Source organism: Charadrius vociferus, unplaced genomic scaffold (genome assembly GCF_000708025.1).
Source record: "Charadrius vociferus isolate BGI_N301 unplaced genomic scaffold, ASM70802v2 scaffold158, whole genome shotgun sequence".
Classification (NCBI taxonomy): Eukaryota; Metazoa; Chordata; class Aves; order Charadriiformes; family Charadriidae; genus Charadrius; species Charadrius vociferus.
The window spans coordinates 2214115-2238149 of record NW_009661372.1 but is presented as its reverse complement, the minus strand read 5'-3'; the positions used below and the strand labels follow the sequence as shown (position 1 = coordinate 2238149).

The window sequence follows — 24035 nt, the reverse complement described above, 5'->3', positions numbered from 1 at the left end:
AACTCTATTTTGTTGTATCAGTGCTTCTTATTGCTTTATGTAAAATTTGCATTCATTGATAACGTTGGTTTACTCTGACTGTTATACTGAGCTTTCAACTAATTGCTCTCAATTAATCTGTTCCACTCTTTGATAGCTTATTTATCAGATTGGGAAAGATAGATTTAATGGTGCTTGCTGGAAACAAGTTCTTTAATTGGAAATACCAGAGTGTTTAGCTCACTTCGTGCTCTAGCAATTAAGGACAATTTGGAAAAGTGTTTTTCCCCCTACTATTGTCTCCTTGATTAGATATCCAAAGAAGCAGACAAAACAAATGACAATACCACCTAGCAATATTGGTTCAAATAAAAGCCCAGCAGCCAAATTACTTACTATGAGAAATGTGAACCATTCCCATCAATTCCAATGCTGTGTTACATTCATTTTGCTGTATCTTTGCCTCCCAAGTAGGTAAATGGCAAAATTTCTTTCAAAATGCATAGCTCTATGCCTGCCTCTATACAATTATCCCTTTCCACAAATAAGCCAAATCAACAGAAGAAATTATTTTTCCTGATTAAGCTCCCACATTTCTCTTGGGATGAAACAAAACAAACAATTAATCTTTCCTTATTTGTTCTCAGAAGAACCTGCATCCCTTAAATGTACGATAACCAGGGTACCTGTGGCAGGCAGTCGGCAGCAATTAGGCTTGTGCTGAAAATGAATGGACTAGAGTCAGAATGCCTAATCTGCTGAGAGTTTCTACAGGAGGGCAAGGTTAGACCAGGAAAATTCCCTTGCTGTGGAAATACTGTTAAAAATTACCACTTGACTTCAGCATAATTAACAAGGTTTGGGAATTTATATGAACTGAGTAATTGAAAAGAATTAGCAAGAGATATATACATTAATCTTCACCAGTTACAACGTGCCTAATGAAATTAAAGGTTCTACTTCTACTTCACGCTTTGTTTCGGCAAACTTTTTTCATCTACAGAGAAAAAGTATATTAGATAAAGACAACGATAGTTGTGAGAAATTAAAAAGAAGAAACTGCATCACAAAACTCAATTTTTGTATCAATACTTCCTGAAAATTTTCTTATATATAATTCATAGTATTTATCATAAGAAACGCCATGAAAGTTTCTTATTTCAATGTCCATGTTTTTAAAGTCAACAGGAAACATCCATAGCAGAATTATAAATTTAGGCATCATTCAGTAATGCATATTTGTTTGTAAATATACCTGCACTTAAATTCAAGTCTGTCTCAGTCAAGACATCGTACAATCAACAGTTTCAGTAAAATGATCTTTTTTACACTTAACTAAATCCGTGTTATATTCAGATTACAGAGACAATAAGCAGGTGAAAAGAAAAATAAAGGCAAGCAATGCTGATGTGTGTGGAGGTAGACAATGTTAGCAGAAGATAACAAGCATTTGTTATTCTCCTAGGCATAAGCACAGGACCTTTTCATCTTAGTTCACTCTGAAATCGTTCAACATATCCTTCAGAAAGGAGACGTGCAAGATTGCATAAAAGCCAAGAAGAGGGAAAACACACAAGGGAATTATATCTCAAGCAGGAGAGTCCAATTTACTGCAGGACCAAAGGAGAAGGCTCCCTGACCACTTTCCCACAACCTATCTGAGAAAGACTAGTTGTCTCCTGCTCTGCTCACCTCTTTTAGCTACTGATGGACTAGCTCTTACTTCTTGCTTAAGCAGCCCTTCTTGCAAAGAATTTTTCTGTTCCTGTGTCCTTTCCTTGCAGTATGTCTAAAGCAGAAGCTTAAGAATTACTGCTTATTTAATTCAGTAACTTTCCAGTAAAACTCTGTGTTAAGTTCCACATTTTTTGTTGTTTTTGGTTTTGTTTTTCCTTCAGAATGGTCTATGCTAAATGATACACACAATGTTAGACAAAAACACTGACGTTATTACAGCACACTCCAAAGTGAAGAATTGTCAGGTTAAGCATACCAAACTCTAATTCAGCTTCCTTATGTGTAAGGATTTATTTAACGTTGCTTATATATATCCTATTATCCCATACTACTTTCCCCACCAAATCAGTTCTTCATCCAAAGCACAGAATGGATGGCATTCAGTTATTCAGCACATATTCAATATTTTGTTTCCTTCCTCTCACCTCCAAACATGGCCGGTGTCTTATGTGGAAATTCAAATCCTGCTACAAAGACAGAATTGTTCACTTCATGAACTTTTCTCCCTAACCTTCATGTGCAGTTTATAAAGTGTAAAGAATATTAATGATTGGTCTTCAGTCACACAAAGTGCATAGGCAAAAGAATATTATCAGATTGCATAAAGGCAATGATTTGGCAGACCTAGGTCCAAACTACATGCTAATTTAGTGCTATACACTACTGAACAACCCTAACAGAACATAGTGTGTTCCACTACACATGCAATAATAAAATACTCTTTCACTATAAAATAAGTTTTTCCCTTAATTGGCAATTCATTAAGTATTTTTACAGAATAATTTTGAAGAAAAAGCCCTTCAGATTTAACTTGCCTTGAGAGTCCAATTTAAAAAAGCAATAGTCATTTGTACATCAAAAATAAGAATTAGGTTATGTAAAACAACACAAAGTAGGAATTGAAAATGTGTTTAAAATGCTGTAGATTGATTAAAAAGATGGGGGAAATCGAGTCTTTCTACCATAATTCAGGTGGTGATAATAAAGACTGTCTGCAGGAATTACAGCTCTCTCCTTCCTTCCTTTACTACAATGGACAAAAATTGTTTTACTTTCCCCCCACCCCCCAAAGAAGCTCAAGCTTGATACAGATACAATTCTATTAAATATTTATTAAGGAAAAAGAAAATGAAATGCCTATCTGTCAAACGAGGAGTTGCCTTTAGGATAAGGAAGGTCACCACTTTTTCTTTCATCATGGCTAAACGAAATAAGTATCTCACACTTTGAATTGCTCTAGAAGGAATAATGGCTATTAGAACAATTGCCCATCAGCAGAGTATAATGACTATAGCAGTGCACTGGCACTCTAGTTTTAATATCCCTAGTTCTGCTTTAACAGGCTGTAACATCTTAAGCAAAGAACTTTAATTTCTTTCACCCTCCTCATAAAATATCTTACAGTTATTCTGAGCATACGCAGGTCATGATATGTACCATTTCTCACTGTATATAAATGCACAATTAGTGCAGTTTGATGTTCATCTTAACTTGGGCAAAAATATGTGATACGATAGCATTATGATACATAGTATAACGAAAAGAGAATGAGCACTTAGACATGGTTTCTAAACCTGTCATGACTTCTAATGTAAATTCTGCTTTTAACTGAGTAAAATTTATTTTGATCACCTCTAATGTGCAAGAGTGAAATGAGAAGTTCATGCAGCATAATTCTATAGAGCAAAACCAAACAGATTGTTGAAGATAAAGGAAAAAATATGAATCATAAACCACAACATAGCACCACTTGAGAAGCAAAATATGTAACTCCTAAAACATAAACCAGGCAATTTTCCTAAGCTTGCTTCAAAAATGCTTGGAATATTTCTGCAGGAAACACCTCTGCAAACAGACACTTAATAAACGGCTCTCCTCTAAATTATCTACAGAATTATTTTGCTTTCCCATTTTCTCTTGCTTTCACCTCCTCTTAACAAATATGCAATCCTGCATGTGTCAAGCACGCTTCTTTAAAATCCACAGCCATCTAAAACCAGCTATGTATCTGTACCACCAAAGAAACATGTATGCACAACAGAATCTTAAGAGAGCTGGTTGCAGCAATGATGGATTTAAGTTATTAACCGATCAAAAAAAGATGGATGGTGGTCTGCTTTTCTTAATCTACATCATCATCTAGATCTATTTAAAGATATGTGGTACACTAACAAACTTAGTTAAGGTTTCGATAAAATCAGTAGAATAATCTGCCCTGTTACATTGAGACTGTATCGATCAATAAAATCACTTGTACTAGGAAAGTACTGTTAAGTACTGACAATCCCAGCCATTAATATTATTTAACACTCTGCTCACAATCTTTAATGAGGACAAAGAACATTTTGCCTTTTTATACTTACCATACCATTGCTTTTAGAGCTTCTTACAGGTACAGTTCAACCTTGATTACTGCAGATTAAATGGAGTTAGAGAAAGGAAGACACTGAATAATTTTGGATAATGGAGAGAATTTTCAATGTGACTAATAGATGTGGGTGACTCAACACACTTTCCAGCAAAACATCAGTTAAACCTTATTTCACTGAATCCAACTTCTACTTGCAACTTTCTAACACTAGATTCATTCTTCCTAACGTATTCACCTGTATCTAAAACAAAACTGGTTTCCAGAAACAACAATCAGGAAGATAAGCATCTGTTCTGGACCTGATGGATTTTTTTTTTTTTCTGCAAATAAGACAATTTGGTCTTAAATTACTCAGAAATAGATCCCAACAGCAAATGTGTGCATAGGACAAAGGGAAGGATTGCCTCTGCAGAAGTCTTTGTGGTGGTTAATGAATGACAAAAGGAAGTCAAGGTAAATTCTATCCATCTCCTGCTCTTAGATATGGGGAATGGCTGAACAGAAGCCTAGTGGGAAGAAACCCACAGTTTTTTTCATGCACGGGATATGGTGGAGAAGAACAAAAATAGGTCCACATTTCGTGCAAAAGTTTTATAGCTTAAAATTTCTTCCTCTGAGTTCAGCTTTTATATATACAGCCAATTACCTCCCATGTGTAAAGTATTTGGTCTTAAAAGGCATTAGCCTTTACAAGTGGCTTTGCACAGTGGCATCTGACCTGTATACTTCTTCATTATATCAATATGATGCAACCATGTCATATGATTCAAACTTTTTTCTTTTAAGAGTAGTGTTTGTGATATATACAGGGCTCAGTTAATAAAAACACATTAATGTGTAATCAAATCTAGTAACAAGCTGAAACATAAGTATGTGTTTAATTACTTTAAGGACTGTATAAGTCACAATGGTTCAAACCAAAGGTCTATTTAGCACTGTATCCTATCTCCAAAAATGGCTATAAATCGGTATCAAGGAAGAGTATAAATGAGCATGACTAACATACGAGACATTTTCCTTCAATACTCTAACAGCCTCAAAAGTTATTTCCAGCCTGAAAACCTTCTGTGGTTGATATAAGCTGCTGTTCCATGAACCCTTCCAGTCTTCCCCTGAAATAATTTAAAATTTTGCATTTACAACACCTTTTGGCAAAGACACACAGGTATACAGGAATAATGAAATGCTTGATACACAATGCATTTCTGAGAAAATAAAGGAAGAACAATTGTAATGAATATTAACATTGACAGAGTGGATAAATGTGATGAATGTGAACTGCACAGAAAGAAAATTTGAATAGCTGAACGATCATTGAATAGTTCTAAGATCATTTTGCCATTACATTTCCAGAATTAAATAGTAACCAACTTGATTTATTTTTATTGGGCAAAAGCAAATGAATGTCTCTCACAGAAGTGCACATACCACACACAGAGATCTCAATATTTCTAAACAGCTCCAACAGTACTGGTTCAAAAAAGTCTACCACCAAAGACATTAATCTTTTTCTTTTCTTTAATATTGACAAATGTCAAGAAACGTTCCATTTAGAAAGCACTTATAGATTGCTTCTGATCCTAGAGAACTACGTCAGCTTCAACCATCACACAAACCAAGATCTCCCTGTCTTTATATGACATCCTAGCTTTCGTTCTGCCTAGCAGAGCTCAGGCTGACTTTTATGTACTACCATGGGACATTTTTTCCTCGACTTCACAAAGAGAAAACAGTGAAAATTCCCGTGCATCACCAAGAATTCGTTTTCCCCACTTTCTGATCGTACTCCAGCCAAGACAGCTATGAAGCAGTATTTCAGCTACAGTTACAGAGGAGGAGTATTCGGTGACTGAAAGGCAAAGCTCTAGCCAATCCACAATGTGGAGTACTTGCAGACTAGCATCAGGAGTCTAGATGGCTTTTCTTAGAGCAGAGACCTCCCCAGTCTTCTGGATGGACAAGGTTATAAATGACTGAGTTCGCATTCCTCCTTGATAGAATAGCAAGAGGCCAACAGAAATTGAATCAGCTAAGCAGTGAAGAACTAACGAAACATCCCACTAGGTGATGGAAAACTCTTTTTCTTCACAATTAGGTAAAAAACCCTGAGCAATCAGATTATCTCACTTCCCAGAATGATAGCGAAGAGGGGCAATGACTGACACTCAAAGAAAGCAGAAGATTCTTACCCTCAGCTGCAATATGAAACGCTGTATTAGCTCTGAAATGCGCTGCAGCAGAGTTTCCAAATCAACAAAAAGATCTTTTCAGTATTTTATTTTTTTAGTTGAATCTAAAACTTTTATGAAGCAACAGCACACAACTAGGTCAAGTTAGAAGAAGATAGTTCAAAAGCTTTAGAATACCATTTGGAATGATGATGAAAATCAGAGGGTTATTTTCTGGGGCTAGGGAAGGTTATTTAATCCTTCTATCCAGATTTAGTGATTTGTTCATGCCCAGTCAGAAAAGGCTATTTATTTATTTATTTATTTATTTAAACTCTACCCAAGGAATTTAGTATCAACACTTACTGAAGTAATTAAATAAAATCATCATGGCCCACAAAGAAACAACACCTTGGGCCAAATTTTCTGTAAGATAGTTTTCCTTCTGCTGTCACTAACGGCAGAAATAGCTCATAAGTCTTCTTTTTTTTGCAGTTCCTGTTGAACTGTTCCCCCAAAAAAGAGTAAAAAAATGCAATATAATAATGGGTGATTTTCTCCTTTATATTTCTGATGAACTTACTCATAAAGCAACTACAGATTACTCATCACTCCATCCACTGTTTTCCTAACTCCACCCTGCTGGAAACTAAGCTAAAGAGTACAGGATTGGATTCTACTTTCTTAAGAGCAAAATCATAACAGATATGGTTTTATTTACCTTTTTCAGGAAGGATTGGTAGTTAAAACATTTTTAAAGAGAAATGCATTTTGAAGAATACTGAAATATAGGTCAAAGTGTTGCTCAGATCTCCAGATTATTTCCTTAAATGGAAAACAAATCTCTAGTCCAGTTTCATAAACTCCATAATTCATTTTGAAGATTTGGATTCCTGAAACTGCTGGAATGTTGAAGTTCATCAAGTCTTCAAGCCTCACAGCCAAGCAGCACTTTAACCAATCTTATCTCCAGGAATCAGGACTGTTCTCTTTGTAAAAAGTTCAAGAGTAAGTAAAAGGCAAGTATGTTTTTTTGACCCCAGCCAAGAGAGAAACGTTAACTCTACATATTAACTCTGGTTAGAGACATATGTACATACAGACCCTACATACATACAGAGCAGTTCAGAAGGTTTAGAGACCTCTGTTTTATACTAGAGTCTTACCAGTCACAAGAAGAATTTCTTCAGGTCACCCAGACTACAAGAAATGAGTTAGTATCCCGAAGCTCATCAAAAATATGGGCTTCCTCCAAAATCTCTCCCCATAACCAAATCATTTTAGGGAAGACTAGCAGCAGCTACACAGTCTCATGCTGAGGTCTGGGTGCCACTTCACAGTGAATTCTGTTAACGATGCCTGTTATCTTGTTGGACTGATGATATCAGCAAACGATGAGATTTCTCCTGCCCAAGGGGGTTAGAAAATATCTATTCCATTGAACTTTAAAAGGCAGACCTGTCAAAGGGCAAGTCCCTGGGGCAGAGAGACTGGATGGCAACAACATCCAGTGTCAGCTTACTGGGACAAGGATATGACCTAACTCCAAATCACTAGAGAGCAGGTGGCTAGATCAAATTCTTCCCCATTACCAATTCTTTGGAAATAAGCTCCATAAAAACCGCTCCTCCAAGAGTACATAATTTAAAATCTATCTGTAACAAATACTGATCCAATTGACAACGCAGATGCAGCTGCTTCGATAACCAATTAGATACAGTCCCTCAGTGTTGCCCTTAGGAATCCCAACGTCTTCAATGTCCAAAATAAAACCCCAACTACCTGTTCAGTTGGTCCATCCACAAGATGACTTACTGAACTCACACACAACGATAACTGTGCAAAAAGGAGAATTTCAAGTGATCTATATCTCCTTTAAATACACTTCCAAAGCAGACCATATTTCTGTATTGCTTTGTGATAAGCAGTCAGTCCAAGATTATACAGTGGATTAAAAAAAACAACCAACCTTCACCCAGAAGCTACAATGCTAATTAACAGTCTGCCCTATCATCTTCCACAGTTACCTTTACCTTCTGGTACTTTTGAGCAAACATATTTCTCCAGGCTCACAAACATACTATCAGGAGTCACAGACTTTCAACGCAGGTCCAATTGGCAGCCCTTCTCACAGTAGAGGCTCCCTGCACAACTAGCTACCTCAAATATGTATCCTCCACCTTTTCTTAACACCAAACGCTTCAGGAAACATATCAAGAGAAGACATTTCATAACCATAAACAAATCACAGCTAAGTTCAAACCTTGGTGCAATCTAACACTACTACCAGAGAGATTTGTGTCAGCAATAGTGTAATCCTATGATTTATTTCACAAATTTTAAATCAAAACCACCTGGATTCTCACCTCTGCTGTATTACAAGCTGCAAGCTCAGATATACAAAAAAGTAACTATTAAGTCAGAATTTATATCACACACTAATTGACTTATGGTTAACTCTTAGCTGATAGCCACCACAAGGTAAGTAGAACTGGTTTAGTCCTCTTCCACTGTCAGTAACAGGCATTTTCTTATTTAGCAGAGACTAAATGAGCTCAACTTAAGTCCTGTGTGCTGTAGGTTATTATTATACTGTAGGTTAGTGTCATGCACAGAGAAAGTTACCATGGATCAGCAGAGGAGCAACAGCTTATCGCTTAATGCTAATTTGCTTGAATGCTTGGGGCCACACTCTGTCATTTGCTTATCTCTGCATCTGTTTCCTCATTAACAAATTAAACATATTCCTTCTTTCCTCTTGTCAGTCAGTTGACTGTTCTGTATTATGATGATGATGATGATGATGTCTCTGTATTATTATTATTATACATGCAGTTAAATTACTACACATACTAGTGCTTACTAGTCAATTGTTCCACAGTATTAAAAATGAAAGTTGTAAATTCCAGCCAAACTTGTATGATATGAAAATAATTTAAAAATAATATAAATTTTCCTTTCACAATTCCATGAAAATTGGTCTCATAAGAAGAAAAAATCCCCACTTAACCTTTCAAAAACAAGAGAAAAATAAGCCATCTGATGAACATTAGCTGACAGTGGATACTGATAAATTTAAGAAAATGGCTATTTCTATCTCACAATTTAGTAATACTGGGTTTATTCATAGTTTTGCTATTCTTCAGAAAGATATAATGAAATATTTCTGAGCTCCTGTCCATCCACTCAAAGAAATAACCAACCTGTGCTGAAAGTATTCAAGAGGGCAGTTTCATCATGAAAAGGTCACAAAGATGTAACAAGGTACTGGCAATTGCAGCACCTTCTAGCTCAGAGAGAGGAATTTCTTGCTTTTTTTACTACTTGATACAGACCGATTCTACTATTCTGGTTTCATATCATTATTTTTATCTGCATTTAACTATAGAAGACTATTAAAAATATACTCAGAAGCCAATATGATTAGACCTTGTCAGGTACAGGTCTGTATTTGACTGCTATCTGCATGGCATGTTACTTCTTGCCTGTACAGGTTCTCAAGATGCAAAGTGCAATAATGATAAATGAATATCTATATATTACATAAAACAAATTATTTGAATGTGACATCTAAGTAAATGCTCAATCTCTGCATAAGATTCTGGCTGATTTTGAAAAAAAACACCAAAAACAGTTAATGACTACCATGCCTCCATAATAGTTTACCAGCTGCATAAACGGCTGGCTAGTAGTACCACCACTGACTAGTGATGGCAGTAGCCAAACTGCTCTTACAGATTAACTCTTATTAGTACCACCTGAAAATACATCTGCAATGTTTTTTATACACGGTGTTAAATTAAAAACTGATCATGTCTTCTGAGATTGGAGCATGTTCCTATGCTGTGTCTTGGAAAATGCTTAGCACTATTAAAAACCTTCTGATAACTGACGTGCCTTAATATGAACTTTTAGTTGTCTAAAATCAGGCTCTTGTTACTTTAAAAGTTAAAATTTCATGTATTATCAGTTCTGCTGTCAGCAGAAACAGAAATTAATGACTTTGATAAGAGTATTCATGATTTTTGTTCTTGTTTTAATTTAATATGCACATTAGTATGGATGTAACTTAAAGGCTTGTCATGTTTTAATCATATGACGTCCAGCAGTCCTTTCCAACCTAAACCACTTCATGTTCCTGTGATAGCCAATGGTGAGAGAAGAGGGGAAAAGTTAATGAAATGTACAAGACTGTACAAGAACAAGAGTTAACTAATTCTTCCAGTAGGGGGAGATGTTCTTTTAAGTTTATCACCAATTAAAAACTGCTAATCAATTTACCCCTGTATATTTTTAACAAAATCAACCTCATATGAGAAATCAGTATGTGTGCCTTAGTAGTGATATTCTCCAAAAGACAGTTGCATGAATATCAGAAACACATACAAAATTTACAGCACATGGCCGTAAGAGAAAAACATACCACTGATGGAGCAAACTGTAGCTGATAGCCACCAAAACCTAAAAGGCCTTATTCCATTTCAAAAACAAAGTCTCTCCAACAGCAATGTTTTTTCACCCACACAATAAATGCAATTTTTAGATGTCAAAGATGCTGTAAATATCATAAAGAAGGAAAAAAGGATTAAATTTTTCAATTTAACAATAGCAAATTAATATTTTAAATAAAAAATTAACTGTTGCCTGAAATGCTCCCTGTATCTCAGAACAAAATCTGAGCTGTGTTTTTCTCCTTATTTCCAAATTTGTTTCTAAAAGTTTAATGTCAGAAGTAATACCATCTCATGACACACTGTAATTACATTCTCCTTCTTAAGCAGTTTTCTTTTAAAAAACCTTCCTGAGAATCAGGGAGGTTCCTGAGGAGTGCAGGTTACCATCCTTTTTCTATGAATGCAGCTCACTGTCCACTATGTTGCAGTTCACCATTCTTCCAGTTGTGCCACTGCCACGGTGGATGACGACATAAATCAGATGTCTGAAACTTTTACTATTTTCAATATCTGATCTGAGTAAAAATAGAATACTCTCACTCCTGCCTTCCTCCCAAAACAATGACTCAGATAATTTCTTAGATCCCCTTCAATAAAGCAGCACTTGCACCAGTACTGCTGAAGGTGCAGTGAACTGGGAACATGTCTAGAGGAACACCTTAATCTGACTTTGTCACCAGAGAAACAGCTGTGAAAGTACACCACAGGCTGTTTTTAAAGCAATCGTGGTGAGAGTGAAAATTCTGTTTATTAAAGAAGGTTGCGATTTATTACTGGTATATTTAGATGTCTATATGTCTCAGTCATTCCTGAAAACTCCTTTTACAGTCTGTAGTAAAATCAGAACCCAAATAGGTAGAATCTGGGACTTTAAATGCAAGTTTCCAAACCAACTGAGATGAATATGGGATGACAGGTACCTATTTCAACTGGATGAACAATTCAGATACAGGCAGGTACAGTAGAAGGATACGAATTTGATGAGTTGATTCTTCCCCAGTTTGTCTAAATAGAGGTGAGATACAAGCTGAGCCTCCTTGTATCTCTTCTGCAACACTTTTGATTGGTATGGTCAGAACAACTTTGGAAAGAATAACGTTATTTTCCCCATTGTAGGTGCAGGAAAATGAGGCAGTAGTAGGTTCGCCAAAGTCAGCCAGCAGCTTTTGACAGAATCAGGAAAAAAAAAAAAAGCAAAACAGTCTGGAATTCTAGTGGCTAGTCTTGCTAAGTGAACAGAAATCACCACTGCTGTTAAGTACCCAGCTCGTTTTCCCCCTCTAAAGTTGCCTATCAGTAAAACACCCCACTTTTTATGTTAAAATGCTTTGGATACTACCACTCTGAAAACTGATGCTGCTTTTACTTTCACAGTGCTGAGAGGAGACTCACCTGCAAGTACAACTCCAAGCCTTGTCGTCGCTGCTCCAGAACCTTGGGGACCCAGTTTCTCACGTGCTTTGAAGGTATCTCTGGAGTTCTTATGAACTTCTTGAGCTGCAAATGAAAAGAAATGCAGACAAAACCAAAGTATAATAGTGTCCCTTTAAAATAAACATGATTATGTTAGAGATGAGGCAGTTCAGGTAAAATAACCACGCATAAAGGACAACAGCACAGCAATGAAGTTACTCACCATAAGCTCACTCAAGTAACAGCAGACTTCATACCTACAGGTTGCACTTAAAAATCTCCATGCCTAACTGTCCCAGTACCCTACTAAAATTTGTTGTGACTAACGGCCTTAGAACAAAACAGCAACGACTGTATGAGAATACTTGAAATGAGTTCCCTGTGAGTCAACCTGGGACGATGCCTCACAACATCACCATGACATACCCAGATACTACCTTGCTACCTGTGGTGACAGAACACTGAGACAACTTCTAACTCTAGATTTAGGCAACTATGAACAGGTGGGAGAACTACAGGGAGAAGAGCTAAGCATTTCTCTGGAGAGCTGGCAATTAAGACAGCAAAACATCGGCGCTCTCAAATTGCACCAACAAATTGACGGTTATGTTTAATATCTTATACAGAGAAATAGCAAGATTGTCGCTGAATATATTTCCCAGAGAACTCCATAACTATTCCTCCAAAGACTCCCACAGGAAACCTTTTATAGATATATACAGAAATGCGTATATGTATACACACGAGTGCATACAGGTATGCACAAACACACATTCTGACAACATTAAGAATCCTCTTGCCAGAGCAACATATTTTTTCAAAACCAAAAAATATTGTTTTCCTCAAAACTACAGAGCAAAAATAATAACTGAAATAGACTCCATTGCATTTTAATAGAAGGTGACATTAGACATTCTTTCTGTTAGATATTGCCTCTGAGTAAATCCGAGACAAGGAATTCAAGGAAAGAAACTCAAAATTGACTTTGACATGCATACCCATGGGAGACTGAGAATTTACATTTCATCTTTGAGCTTGCTGAGATGTCACTATAGGAAAAAAGCAGTGCCAACATATCAACGCCTCTACAATTACAAGTAACGAAACTGCAGCAAGGAAACCTCAATTGCTCTGGGAACATTTTGCGACTTCCTTATTTCTTAACAGTGCTAAATTACAATTAAACGTGAAGTGAGCAAAACAAAACCCCAAACCCATGTACTTTTACTGACTGACCTTAAAGCCAGAATATAAACCCCCATTTTTTTCTTCTAAATTGGTTCAGAATGTTGAAGAAGCTATGGTCGCTGCTGTTGCAAACTACGACAGTACCTACAGATGAGTAACAAATGAGGAGAATGCTCCGGATGAGGGGAGACAGATCTGAAACAATACAAGCATCCACTAAGGCCTAGATGCTTACAAGATAAATACTCTGGCTGGTACCTCAGCTGATGATTAACAATCCTTTTCTGCTATGTAGCCCGGTTATATAAAGCATCCAAAAAACAATTGCATAAATGTTCACACACAGGTGCTCTGTGTAGGTACAAAGCACGTGCTATACAGATGAACAAAGAATAAATTGTAAGCCCACTTTCTTATGCTTATAATAACCCAATAATATATTGCAACAAATAATTATTACAATGTCAAAGAATATTACGCAAACCTATGTATGTATTAGCTATATTGCTTCAGACCTGTCCCTAAGCAAGAAATATTTATCTGAGCACAATTATTGGCTGTAATACCTTCCTGTCAGTAACACCAATGTAATATGTATTTGACATACTGTAGACTTTGTTCCCTACCTACAAGACTAAAAGATGGCTCAGATTATCAAGTAAAGAATTATTTGTTCAAGTTTGAAAAGTCAGTATGATTTAGAGGGTACACTAATTATTCCAAAATTATAAGTTGCAAAACAAGATGTATAGAACTCATGATTTTTGCAAATTTCACTGCAGTAGTTGCAATACTGTCACCTAGCATTCTGGTGCTTAAAAAGAACTACTGATATTTAAAAATGCAAAGGAAAAAACTATAAAAAGGAATTAAGGAATAAATACAAATAAATGATTGTATTTTTACACATTTTATACACATAGAAATAATTTAATTATTTCTAAAAAATTCCCCATATGAGAATAAAACTTTTGTTCCAACTTGAATACAATACTACAACGTGCATGGTGCATAGCCTAGAAGGCCTGGTTTGTCGTTCATAACCAGGGCAAAGTATAATGGTCTATGCAAACTATTTCAAAAAAGCCAACAGCAGTGGATGGTTTCTGTCACGGGAATAATTTGTATTCCTGATGTAGCATGGCAGTCTTGAAAAGATTTTAAACCTTTTTCACTACAGCTGGATTGCACAGGAAGTGGGGCTTTACTTTTTTACACAACTGGGTTGAACCCAGGAAAGAGACAAATTCAGCCATGTTGTTGGAAATGGTTTTGCTTAAAAAAAAATAAAATTATCAGAATTAATCAAAACATTAATGGGCATTCTGCTGAATGAATAATGTCCTATATGAGCAATGGAGTCCTCCTTCTTCTGTATGATGACAGTGGAGCACGTCCTTCTCTGGCGAAAGGCACAATCTCCCCTTCAGCCTCCATTCCCATTTTCTACCACAGTTGTTCTCTACAGAAGCTTTGTTTCTCCTGCTCACTACAGACATCTCCAGCACTAAGGGCACCTTGAATACGCATCTAAAGATACCTTTCCAATTGCCATGTACTCACAGCAATTTAGAGTGAAACTTACATTTTAAATTAAAGGGGAAGAGAGAAACAAAAAAAAAGAAATCCTATTGGCATGCTGAAAGCAAACTGGTATCTGGACCTGAGTACAAATAGTGTCATGAGATGTGAACAAATTGTTCACAAAGAACAATCGAGATACAAGTTCAAAATACTCTTCTCCAGTACAAACTGTTCAAATACACACCCTACTCTTTTAAGAGTGTTGAGATTTTCTGCTCCAACACAAAACACGGGGAAGAAAGGGTGAAACCACATGCTGTACAACCAGAGAATGCTTTCTCCAGGATTTCTGTAACACTGAAAACGCTAATAGAAGTTCAGAGCACGAGCTGTTCAACCATGTTTACTGAAATTTTACTACCACTTCAAAAAGTAAAACTTAGGAAAAGAGGTACATTGTTGCCAAAATATGTTGGGTTCTTTGCATCTGTACAGGGAACAAATAAGAAAAAGTCACTATCAAGTTTGCAAATTAATATGAACAGACAGAAAGCAGATAAGGAGTAAGATGAAACAAATTGAAGAGTGGTGCGAAGTGTCTGGTTAGAATGCCTGTTTTTCAGGTTTGTTTATTTTGCTGCTATTTCTGGACAGAGAGAAAGGAACCATCATTTATGGTTTTTCTTGTGTTCTAAGGAGAAATCTCTGGAAAGGAAGTTACTGCAGAGGAATCATTGTACAAGGTGACAAATCTGAGAGCAAGACTGCAGTCATTCTTGACTTTGGCATGGAGCAATTGTGAAACTCCAGAAATTACAGTGAAATGAGACAACAACAAAGGGAAGAAGAAAAAGCAGAGGCATTCAACACTTTTTTGCCTCAGTCTTTAATAATACTGACAGACCTTGGACTGCCCCGTGTCCTGAGATGGAGGATCACGAGTGTAGGAACAGTGGCTTTCCATTTGTGAACACTTAAATTGTAAGGGACCGGCTGTATCAGCTGAATGTTCACAAGGCCATGGGGCCTGATGGGATTCATCCCAGAGTTCTGAAGGAGCTGGCAGATGTTGCAGCTGGACCCCTCTCTATCATCTACCAAAGATCTTGGGAGTCTAGGGAGGTCCCTGCTGACTGCAAGCTAGCCAGTGTTAGTCCAGTTTACAAAAAGGGCATGAGGGAAGACCCAGGGAACTACAGACCTGTTAGTCTAACCTCAGTTCCTGGAAAAATTATGAAGAAGATTATATTGGGTACTATTGAAAGGCATTTAAAGAATAATGCAATCCTCAGGCATGGTCAACATGGGTTCACAAAGGGAACTAATTTAATATCCTTCTGTGATAAGGTCACCTGCCCAGTGGATGAAGGGAAGGCAGTGGATGTAGTTTTTCCAGATTTTAGTAACGCTTTTGATAGTGTCCCTCACAGCATTCTTCTGGACAAGATGTCCAACTGCGGGATGAGCAGGTATGTGCTGCACTGGGTGAAGAATTGGCTGAAGAGTGGAGCTCAAAGGGTTGTAGCAAATGGGGATACACCTGGTTGGTGACCTGTCACCAGTGGTGTTCCTCAGGGCTCAATAATAGGGCCAGTTCTGTTCAACACATTCATCAATGATCTGGATGCAGGAGTACAAGCACCATTAGCAAGCTTGTTGATGATCCCAAATGGGGAGGTGCTGTTGACTCTCATGAGGGACAAGATGCCTTGCAGAGGTATCTAGATAGATCAGAGCATTTGGCAATAATTAATGGGATGAAATTTAACAAGTCCAAATGCCAGATCCTGCACCTAGGACAGAGTAATGCTGGACACAAGTACACATTGGGAGACGAGTGGCTGGGACGCAGACCTGCAGAAAGGGGTCTGGGGGCACTGGTTGATAGCAGGCTCAGTATAAGTCAACAGCCAAGAGGGCAAACCGCATCCCAGGGTGCATCAAACACAGCATGGCCAGGCGGTCAAAAGAGGTAATTATCCCACTGCATTGAGCAATGGTGCAGCTTCACCTTAAGTACTGTGTGCAGTTCTGGGCCCCACAATCTAAGAAGAATGGGAAGGTCCTGGAACGCATCCAGAGGAGGGCAACAAAGCTGGTAAAAGCGCTGGGAGGCATGTCCTGTGAGGAGAGGCTAAGGACTTTGCATTTGTCTAGTTTGGAAAAAAGGAGGCTGACGGGAGATGTCATTGCTCTCTACAGCTTCCTGAGGAGGGGAAGGGGAGAGGGAGGTACTGATCTCTTCGCCCTGGGATCCAGTGATAGGACGCATGGGAATGGTTCAAAGCTGCACCAGGGGAGGTTTAGAATGGACATTACAAAGCACTTTGAGACCTTTACTGAGAGGGTGGTCAAACACTGGAACAGGGTCCCTAGAGAGGTGGTCAATGCCCCAAGCCTGCCTGTGTTTAAGAGGCATTTGGACAATACCCTTAATAACATGATTTAACTTTTGGTCAACCTTGTAGGGGTCAGGCAGTTGGACCAGGTGATTGTTGTAGGTCCCTCCCAACTGAAATATCCTATCCTATCCTATCCTATCCTATCCTATCCTATCCTATCCTATCCTATCCTATCCTATCCTATCCCATCCTATTCTATCCCGTTCTGTTTTACTCAAACTACAGGAGATGGTCTATTTGGGTAGGGTGCATTTTAAGTGTATAAATCCTCATTTTCCCCTCTTAATGTTTCCTAACTTATTTAGTTGCATAATCTTTACTCACCTGCTTTACTTTCTATTGCAGGATTATTCTCATATGTAAAATAAAGCATACAAGTATTGCAAGGCTTGACTGTGGGTGAGTGAGTTGTACTACTGATTCTGATACGGTTGCTCATGAGGTATCATATTCAATGCGATGACAAGGGGGAAAATATCTGACAGATATCTGAATTAAAACAATAACCAAGGAAATGAGTATTAAAAAGTGGCAACTGATACCACAACTCGCACAAGAAGCAAAAAGGCAAGAAATACTGGCATGTCTTAATTATGGTGCAGTAAAGCCAAATATACTCTTGTCCTTTGGACTTTGGAGGGCTAATACACAGATAGGTCAATAATTGCCTTTTGTTGACCCAAGTTTGCTTATATCCTTTCACCACATAAGGCTGGCAAAATCCATCCTCTCTGCCACCATGATAATGCTTCTTCCCTGAACGACATGATTCCTGAGCTGATTCAAGGTCACCAAACACACTGGTGTTGGTGAACTCCTCTGACACTGCAGTGGCAGGAGCTGTAAACACCCATGCTCCACTCTCCGGTTTGCAAAGAAAGCTTCTCCATATTGAAGGCAAGCAGCACCAGTCAAAGCAGTTGACTGTGCACACACTCCACTGCCACTGAAAGCTACAAACCAACAAATGTTCAGTTGACCCAGGTCCTAGGAATGAAGGACTGAAGCTCTTTATTGCAGCCCCGCTGCTGGCAATGGGCTCCAATGCTTTTCCAGAGTTCTCCTTCACAATACCTGGACTTCATAAGGCAGAAAAAATGTAAAGCTTGCCTTTCAGCTGCACAACCGTATGGCAGCATCCAGTTCAGTCTGCAGAGGAGAAATCATACTTTTCCTTTAACAGTGATCAAAACAATTAAAGAACAATTAGTGGATAACCAATGTTGAAAGTACTGAGTTCCCTTCTATATATTAGTACGATGATTCAGTAGACAACCTTAGCAGGTACTTTATATTGCATCCACTGTATAAAGAGCAGCAGAGTGAGATGGTCTACTCAGTCTTTTTCATTTCTGGTTTCCTGGTGCATACAAGTTGTTTCCTCAGCTTTACATATAGCAGGTAAGTAACATAATTTATAGAACTAACAAATGATTTGCCTAATTGGTTAAAAATAAAAACCAAAACTGTATTTATTTGCTATAGGAATGTGTCTTATTTTGTAATTTTACCACAAGAAAAAAAACAACATACTACAGACAGCATGAAAACAATAATCAAAAAGAAAAGGAGAGTTAGTAACATATAAGAAGTCATTGCCCCTTTCCACAAAATAGAGAAGAAACTGAGTTAGTTGGGAAGTGATTTCCAATGACACAAATCACAAGATGTATTTAAGATAAACCATGTACAGTAACCATTTCAAGAGAGAGGAAAACATCACAACTAAGGCAAAACAAAATGATGTCTTATAAAGAAAGAGATTGCTACCTTTTTATGAAGTGCATGGAATTCACTATACCTCTTCTCCACAAAATGTTTCCTTCCGCTCATTAGCACCTCTATTTTAAAGACCTGAAAATTATAAACAATAAAAAGGAGATTAATGTGCTTGCACAAACACTTCTGTGACATGGCTGTGACTGCACATTTTACCACAGTCATTTCAGTAGGTGGTCTCAAAAAACCCATGACGACTCACAAGGTGCAGAAGTACAACAATGATTAATGGGAAGTATGGCCGAATCTTCGTTAAAAAGTTTGTTCAACAAACATACAAAAAGACGAGTTAAGCTTGGACTGTACACTGTATACTAAAAACTAAGGATTAAAATATTCCTTTTCAGAAATATTTAGTATATTTTGAAGTAGTTTAAAAAAGATACTAAAACAAAGAATGCTAAGAAAAAGAAATACAGAAAAGAAATAAAGATTCACTCTTTTTCCCTTTTACGATACAGCATATTAACACACTCACACGCGTTCAGGAAGAACTGGATAACCAATGCAGCATGTTATGCATGGAAAAGGAGAAATAAATGCAGGCACTATATCATAGGTTAATTTCCTCCTAACCTACAAATTCATCTGTAGTGTCAATTGAGCTTGTGCTACTATCTACACCCTAGGAAAAAAAAAAAGAAACATTGCAAATGCTTGTTTTCTTTGTATGATACATGTGACAGCTTTTGTTGCTGCCTCTGAAGGTTGAAAGGCCAGGAGAAGCAGCTCTCTGGATCCACTAATTAGTAGTCACTAACATGACATTTTCTTGATTCTCAGGTCACTGGGTCAGTTCTGAGGGCAAGTGATGAGAAATACTTTGAAATACTCAGGAAAACACGGTCTATTAAATGAAGACAAGATCAGCAGAAAAGCATACAGAAAATATGCCTGATCTATCTAGGAGTTCTTTGTTTTCTGTTTTGCTCAGAAAATGCTGGAAGTAATTATTTCCAGGACAATGAGAGACGATGTTCAGGACAGATGATTACATCACAACCCGAGACAGGCCAAATAAAAAAGTTCTTTGAGACATATTTGCAAACAGTGTTTATACCTAACACAGCAAAAAAGGGGTTTCTGTCACACCATACCCAGCTAGCGTTGATCAGAGCAAACACACAGAAACCATGCTGGATAAACACTGTCTATTGTCTACCAGAACCTGCTTTTCAAACAGGTCAAAATGGTACAGTTTTCTCTGGCTAGCCAAACCACATTAGAAACAGACAGCATTTTATTTAATCCAGACTGAAATGTGTCTACCTTTGTTTGAATGCAGTATGGATGGGACTGCAGTCATTTCACACCAATGTTTACATTACCAAAATTAGTTCAGATTGTTGTAATCCATCAAAATAACTTGTGCTACATTCTACCTCTTTGAAAAGGACTATTTCTGTGTCCTAATCGCTGTGAGCATATGACCTTATTTGGATGCATTGATTCCCCACCCCCCCCATCTATTTAGACTATTTTGGGAGAACAGCTATTGGCTATTTAACAATTTTCCTCTACACGTGAAAAAACTCTAAGGCACCCTTAGGAATATGTTGTAAGTTCAGAGTTGTAAAGAGAACCACATGCAAAGAAAAATCAATGTAGGCTTTTTTCTTTAGTTGAGACTTAACATCCTAATTATATGAGAGGAAAGAATTATTTACATTATTATTCTACACACTATATGAAAGACATAGTTCTGCAAGGAACAAAATGCTTTGGATTGTACAGGAAAACCATTGCATTGAAGTAGTTTCAAGGATACCTTGGTGGAAAGAATGGATTACAGAATATGAAACTAGTTAGAAGTGACCATGAGTTAAGGTGTTGCAACAGTTCTGAATTAACTTGATATTAAATCTCCAGCAATTATGAGCAACTCATAACACGCAGTTATACCTCAGTCAGCAAAGAGCCTCTGCACAACTGTCAGTTTAGCACTTTTGTTGGCTACAGGGTTTGCCAAGCAATTTGGAGAAGTCCCAGGGGCTTCTGCCTCAGCTGTAAGCACTCCCATGACAGGTAACTTTCTTGTGAATCATGGCTTGGCTTGTGCAGTCCCATTTTGGTTTTAGTCATATATGTGCAACTTCAGAGAAACATCTTTCCCTCTGAAGTCTATAAACCTGTCATTTCATAAATGAGAATAGTTGGAATATGGGGAAGAAAGGAAATACAAATCCCTCTGTGTACCTTCTTTTCAAACCATGTGTTTATTCTGTTCTGTGTTTCATCACTGGTTAAGGAATTACGGAAATGGCTTCAGAACACCAAAAATTATGCAGCATTTATTCAGCTTGCTTTTAAATCTTAGCAAAGTTTTAATTAGTTTGCATAATTTTTGCTAACAAGAGGACACTAAAGAATATATTTGCTGGTCACTTTCACAGAAGATGTGAGAAGAGACAACCACATCTTTCTGTGCACAGTGATGTCCTTTCCAAAATCACAAACCTGCTACCTTTACACCTTCAACTCTTTGCACCAGTACAGAGGTTTTAATATTGCCTCCTACTGTCCAGACTCCTTAGATCCAGCTTTAGCAGCCATCTAAAATTTACAAAACTGGACAACAGACCTGATGTTGAAAATCACTGTTTGAAAACAAAAGGCTGCAAATGGCATTTCTGATCTACTCGCTGTGGCACCTGTATTTCAGAAATTTAAAGGAACTTGTGATAAATAAGCCAAAAATCTGTATACATTTTTGTTTAATGCAAATCTAAATATTAAATTGATTTACAAAGTAACTTACAAAGCAGAAATGCATGTAGGTGAAATAACACGTATTGTGCTTATGAACTTCATATTATTAAATGACTACTTAGACAACATAAATTCCCAGTTTGTCTCCCCCCTGTTTACCATATCACCATTCTCAAGAGCAAACTAAAAGCACAGAAGTGAGTTTCTGTGCCTCTATTTCATATAATGACATGGCTTTGTGTGAAAGACAGAAAGATACATTAGCTTACGAGAGAGATGATAGGATCTTTTCATGGATTCAAAATAGCTATAGACAAATCTCACACAAATTTAACTGAGCAATTCCAGGCCCTGACAGAAAAACAATGTAAGGAAACTGGTGAACATAGATGAAAGTGCCAAAATAAAGACGGAAGAACTAGGGGGGAAAAATGCAACACTGCAAGGAAATTACTTTTCTTGTAAAAATGTTCATGTTCTATGAACAGATAACTCTGAAAAGACATATGACTTTTTATAAGTGACAGTTAGTTAAGTGAAAAATGCAACAATTAATCACTGCATAAGACAAGTAAAATGCTTTCCCATAGTCACTGAAATACCAGAAATTACACTGCACTGAAAGATTTGCAGTTTATCCTGACTAGGACACAAGGGACCACAGATATGAAGACACCAATTAGACAACTCTTTATGAGTACTCTGAAACTAGAAATGATTCATCTTTCTTGGTTACTACCACAACAGTTATCAATGATGTTTGCACAAAGCCAGAAGATCATTATCCATTAAAAGCATTCTTCCAACAGAATTTAACCCACATAAATGGTGTAGAAGACAAGCATTCAAGAAGAATCCCTAAGGTTTTTGTTAATAAGATAGCAAAAACTTTCAGGGTTACTACAAAACAGATTTACATATGATATTAAAAACAAACAAACAAACAAACAAACAACACAACATTTTTGCCTCTCTTCTTTGCCTCCACTTTATTCCGGTGATATAGATTATATTCAGATCTTGGAAACCATTTTTTTTCATTTCTTATTGTTAGCAGGTATGCCTAATTTTACCATTTTCCTGAATTTATCAGTTTCTCACCATTAGCAAACCTCTAACTGAATGAACCTTTTTAACTATTTTCAAGAATACCACCTATATTTCTCTTCTTGCTGCAGAAACTGGACAGTACTACAGAATAACTGAATTGGTTACATATGGGCAAACAACTGGTACTCTATCACTGTGAATTTCCAAGACAGAAAGCACAAATGGAAGAAAATAGGAACAAGTAAGACATACAAGAACCACCCATGCCTTCCTGTAAGGCTACTGGAGTTTTAAGTGCACATCAAGAACTATGTGGTAAATAACACTGACACGGCCCTCCTTTAGTTCTTACCTATGTCAAATGCTGACACTGGATATAAAAGGACATCTTTTATCTGATAATTTGATGTGAAAATACACAGATCAGGTAACTGTCTCAAAAAACCCAGAATGATCGGTTTAACAAAAAACACAGACAAGAATGCCAAACATGACCAGGAGTAGGGATGATAACTAACAAGAATAGTAACTTCTCAGCTTGGTTTTCTACTACTTAAGAAATACACAGATGGTACTTTTATATTCACTCATGGAATTACATCAACTACACAGTTTATAATTATGGTAAATTAATACTATTATATTGTGTATATTCATATATGGAAAAATGAATTGCAAAGTATATAAATTTTTGAAAAATTACAGATGAGAAAGAGTTTGGGCAGCCTTGTTTAGAATGAGGAGATACAAAAACCAGAAGCAGAAAAAGAGAAGTTTACAAAAAACAGATACATTTGTCTAACATTGACCAGGAAAGAAAACCCCACAAAATTCTAGTACTGTGCTTTTCTCTCTCAAGACCAAGCTCACCAACACTAATTCTATCTAAAATCTTAAAGAAATAAATACATCTCTTTAGATGCTTCAGTATGCTTGACAGACTTCTGTCTCACAAACAGCTAATGCATTCAAAGTGTCAAGAAACTTAACCTTAAACCTTTGTCATGGCCATATAGAAGGAATTCCAGAGCAAATGAAATGACAGCTACGGTCCATGAAACACTAATAGGATTTCCACGTGTTTAGTGTTTCATTATTGTGCAGACAATGGCACATTTTCTGTCTCAGTTGTGCTATGACTAGAACAAGACCACGGCATATAGGACAGATCAAAAGATGACTTTAAAACTATTTCCATCAACAGAATCAGTAAGAGCAGCTGGGTAGTGGCAGTACCCAGAGCTGCATGTAGCTGCAGCAG

The 24035-nt window shown here is 37.2% G+C and overlaps 1 protein-coding gene across 1 annotated transcript in view; it reads right to left on the bottom strand.

Annotated features, from left to right (window-relative positions):
* SNX24 (sorting nexin 24) overlaps nucleotides 1-19085 on the bottom strand; it is a 45025-nt gene extending 25940 nt beyond the window's left edge. Inside the window, exons 1-2 of the mRNA XM_009893797.1 lie at nucleotides 19007-19085; nucleotides 12102-12206 (exon numbers count right to left, since the gene is read on the bottom strand). Of these exons, the coding sequence (XP_009892099.1) occupies nucleotides 12102-12206; nucleotides 19007-19069 (168 nt within the window). The 5' untranslated portion in view covers nucleotides 19070-19085. The remainder of the gene's footprint in view (nucleotides 1-12101; nucleotides 12207-19006) is intronic.
* Between the last annotated feature and the right edge of the window lie 4950 nt (nucleotides 19086-24035).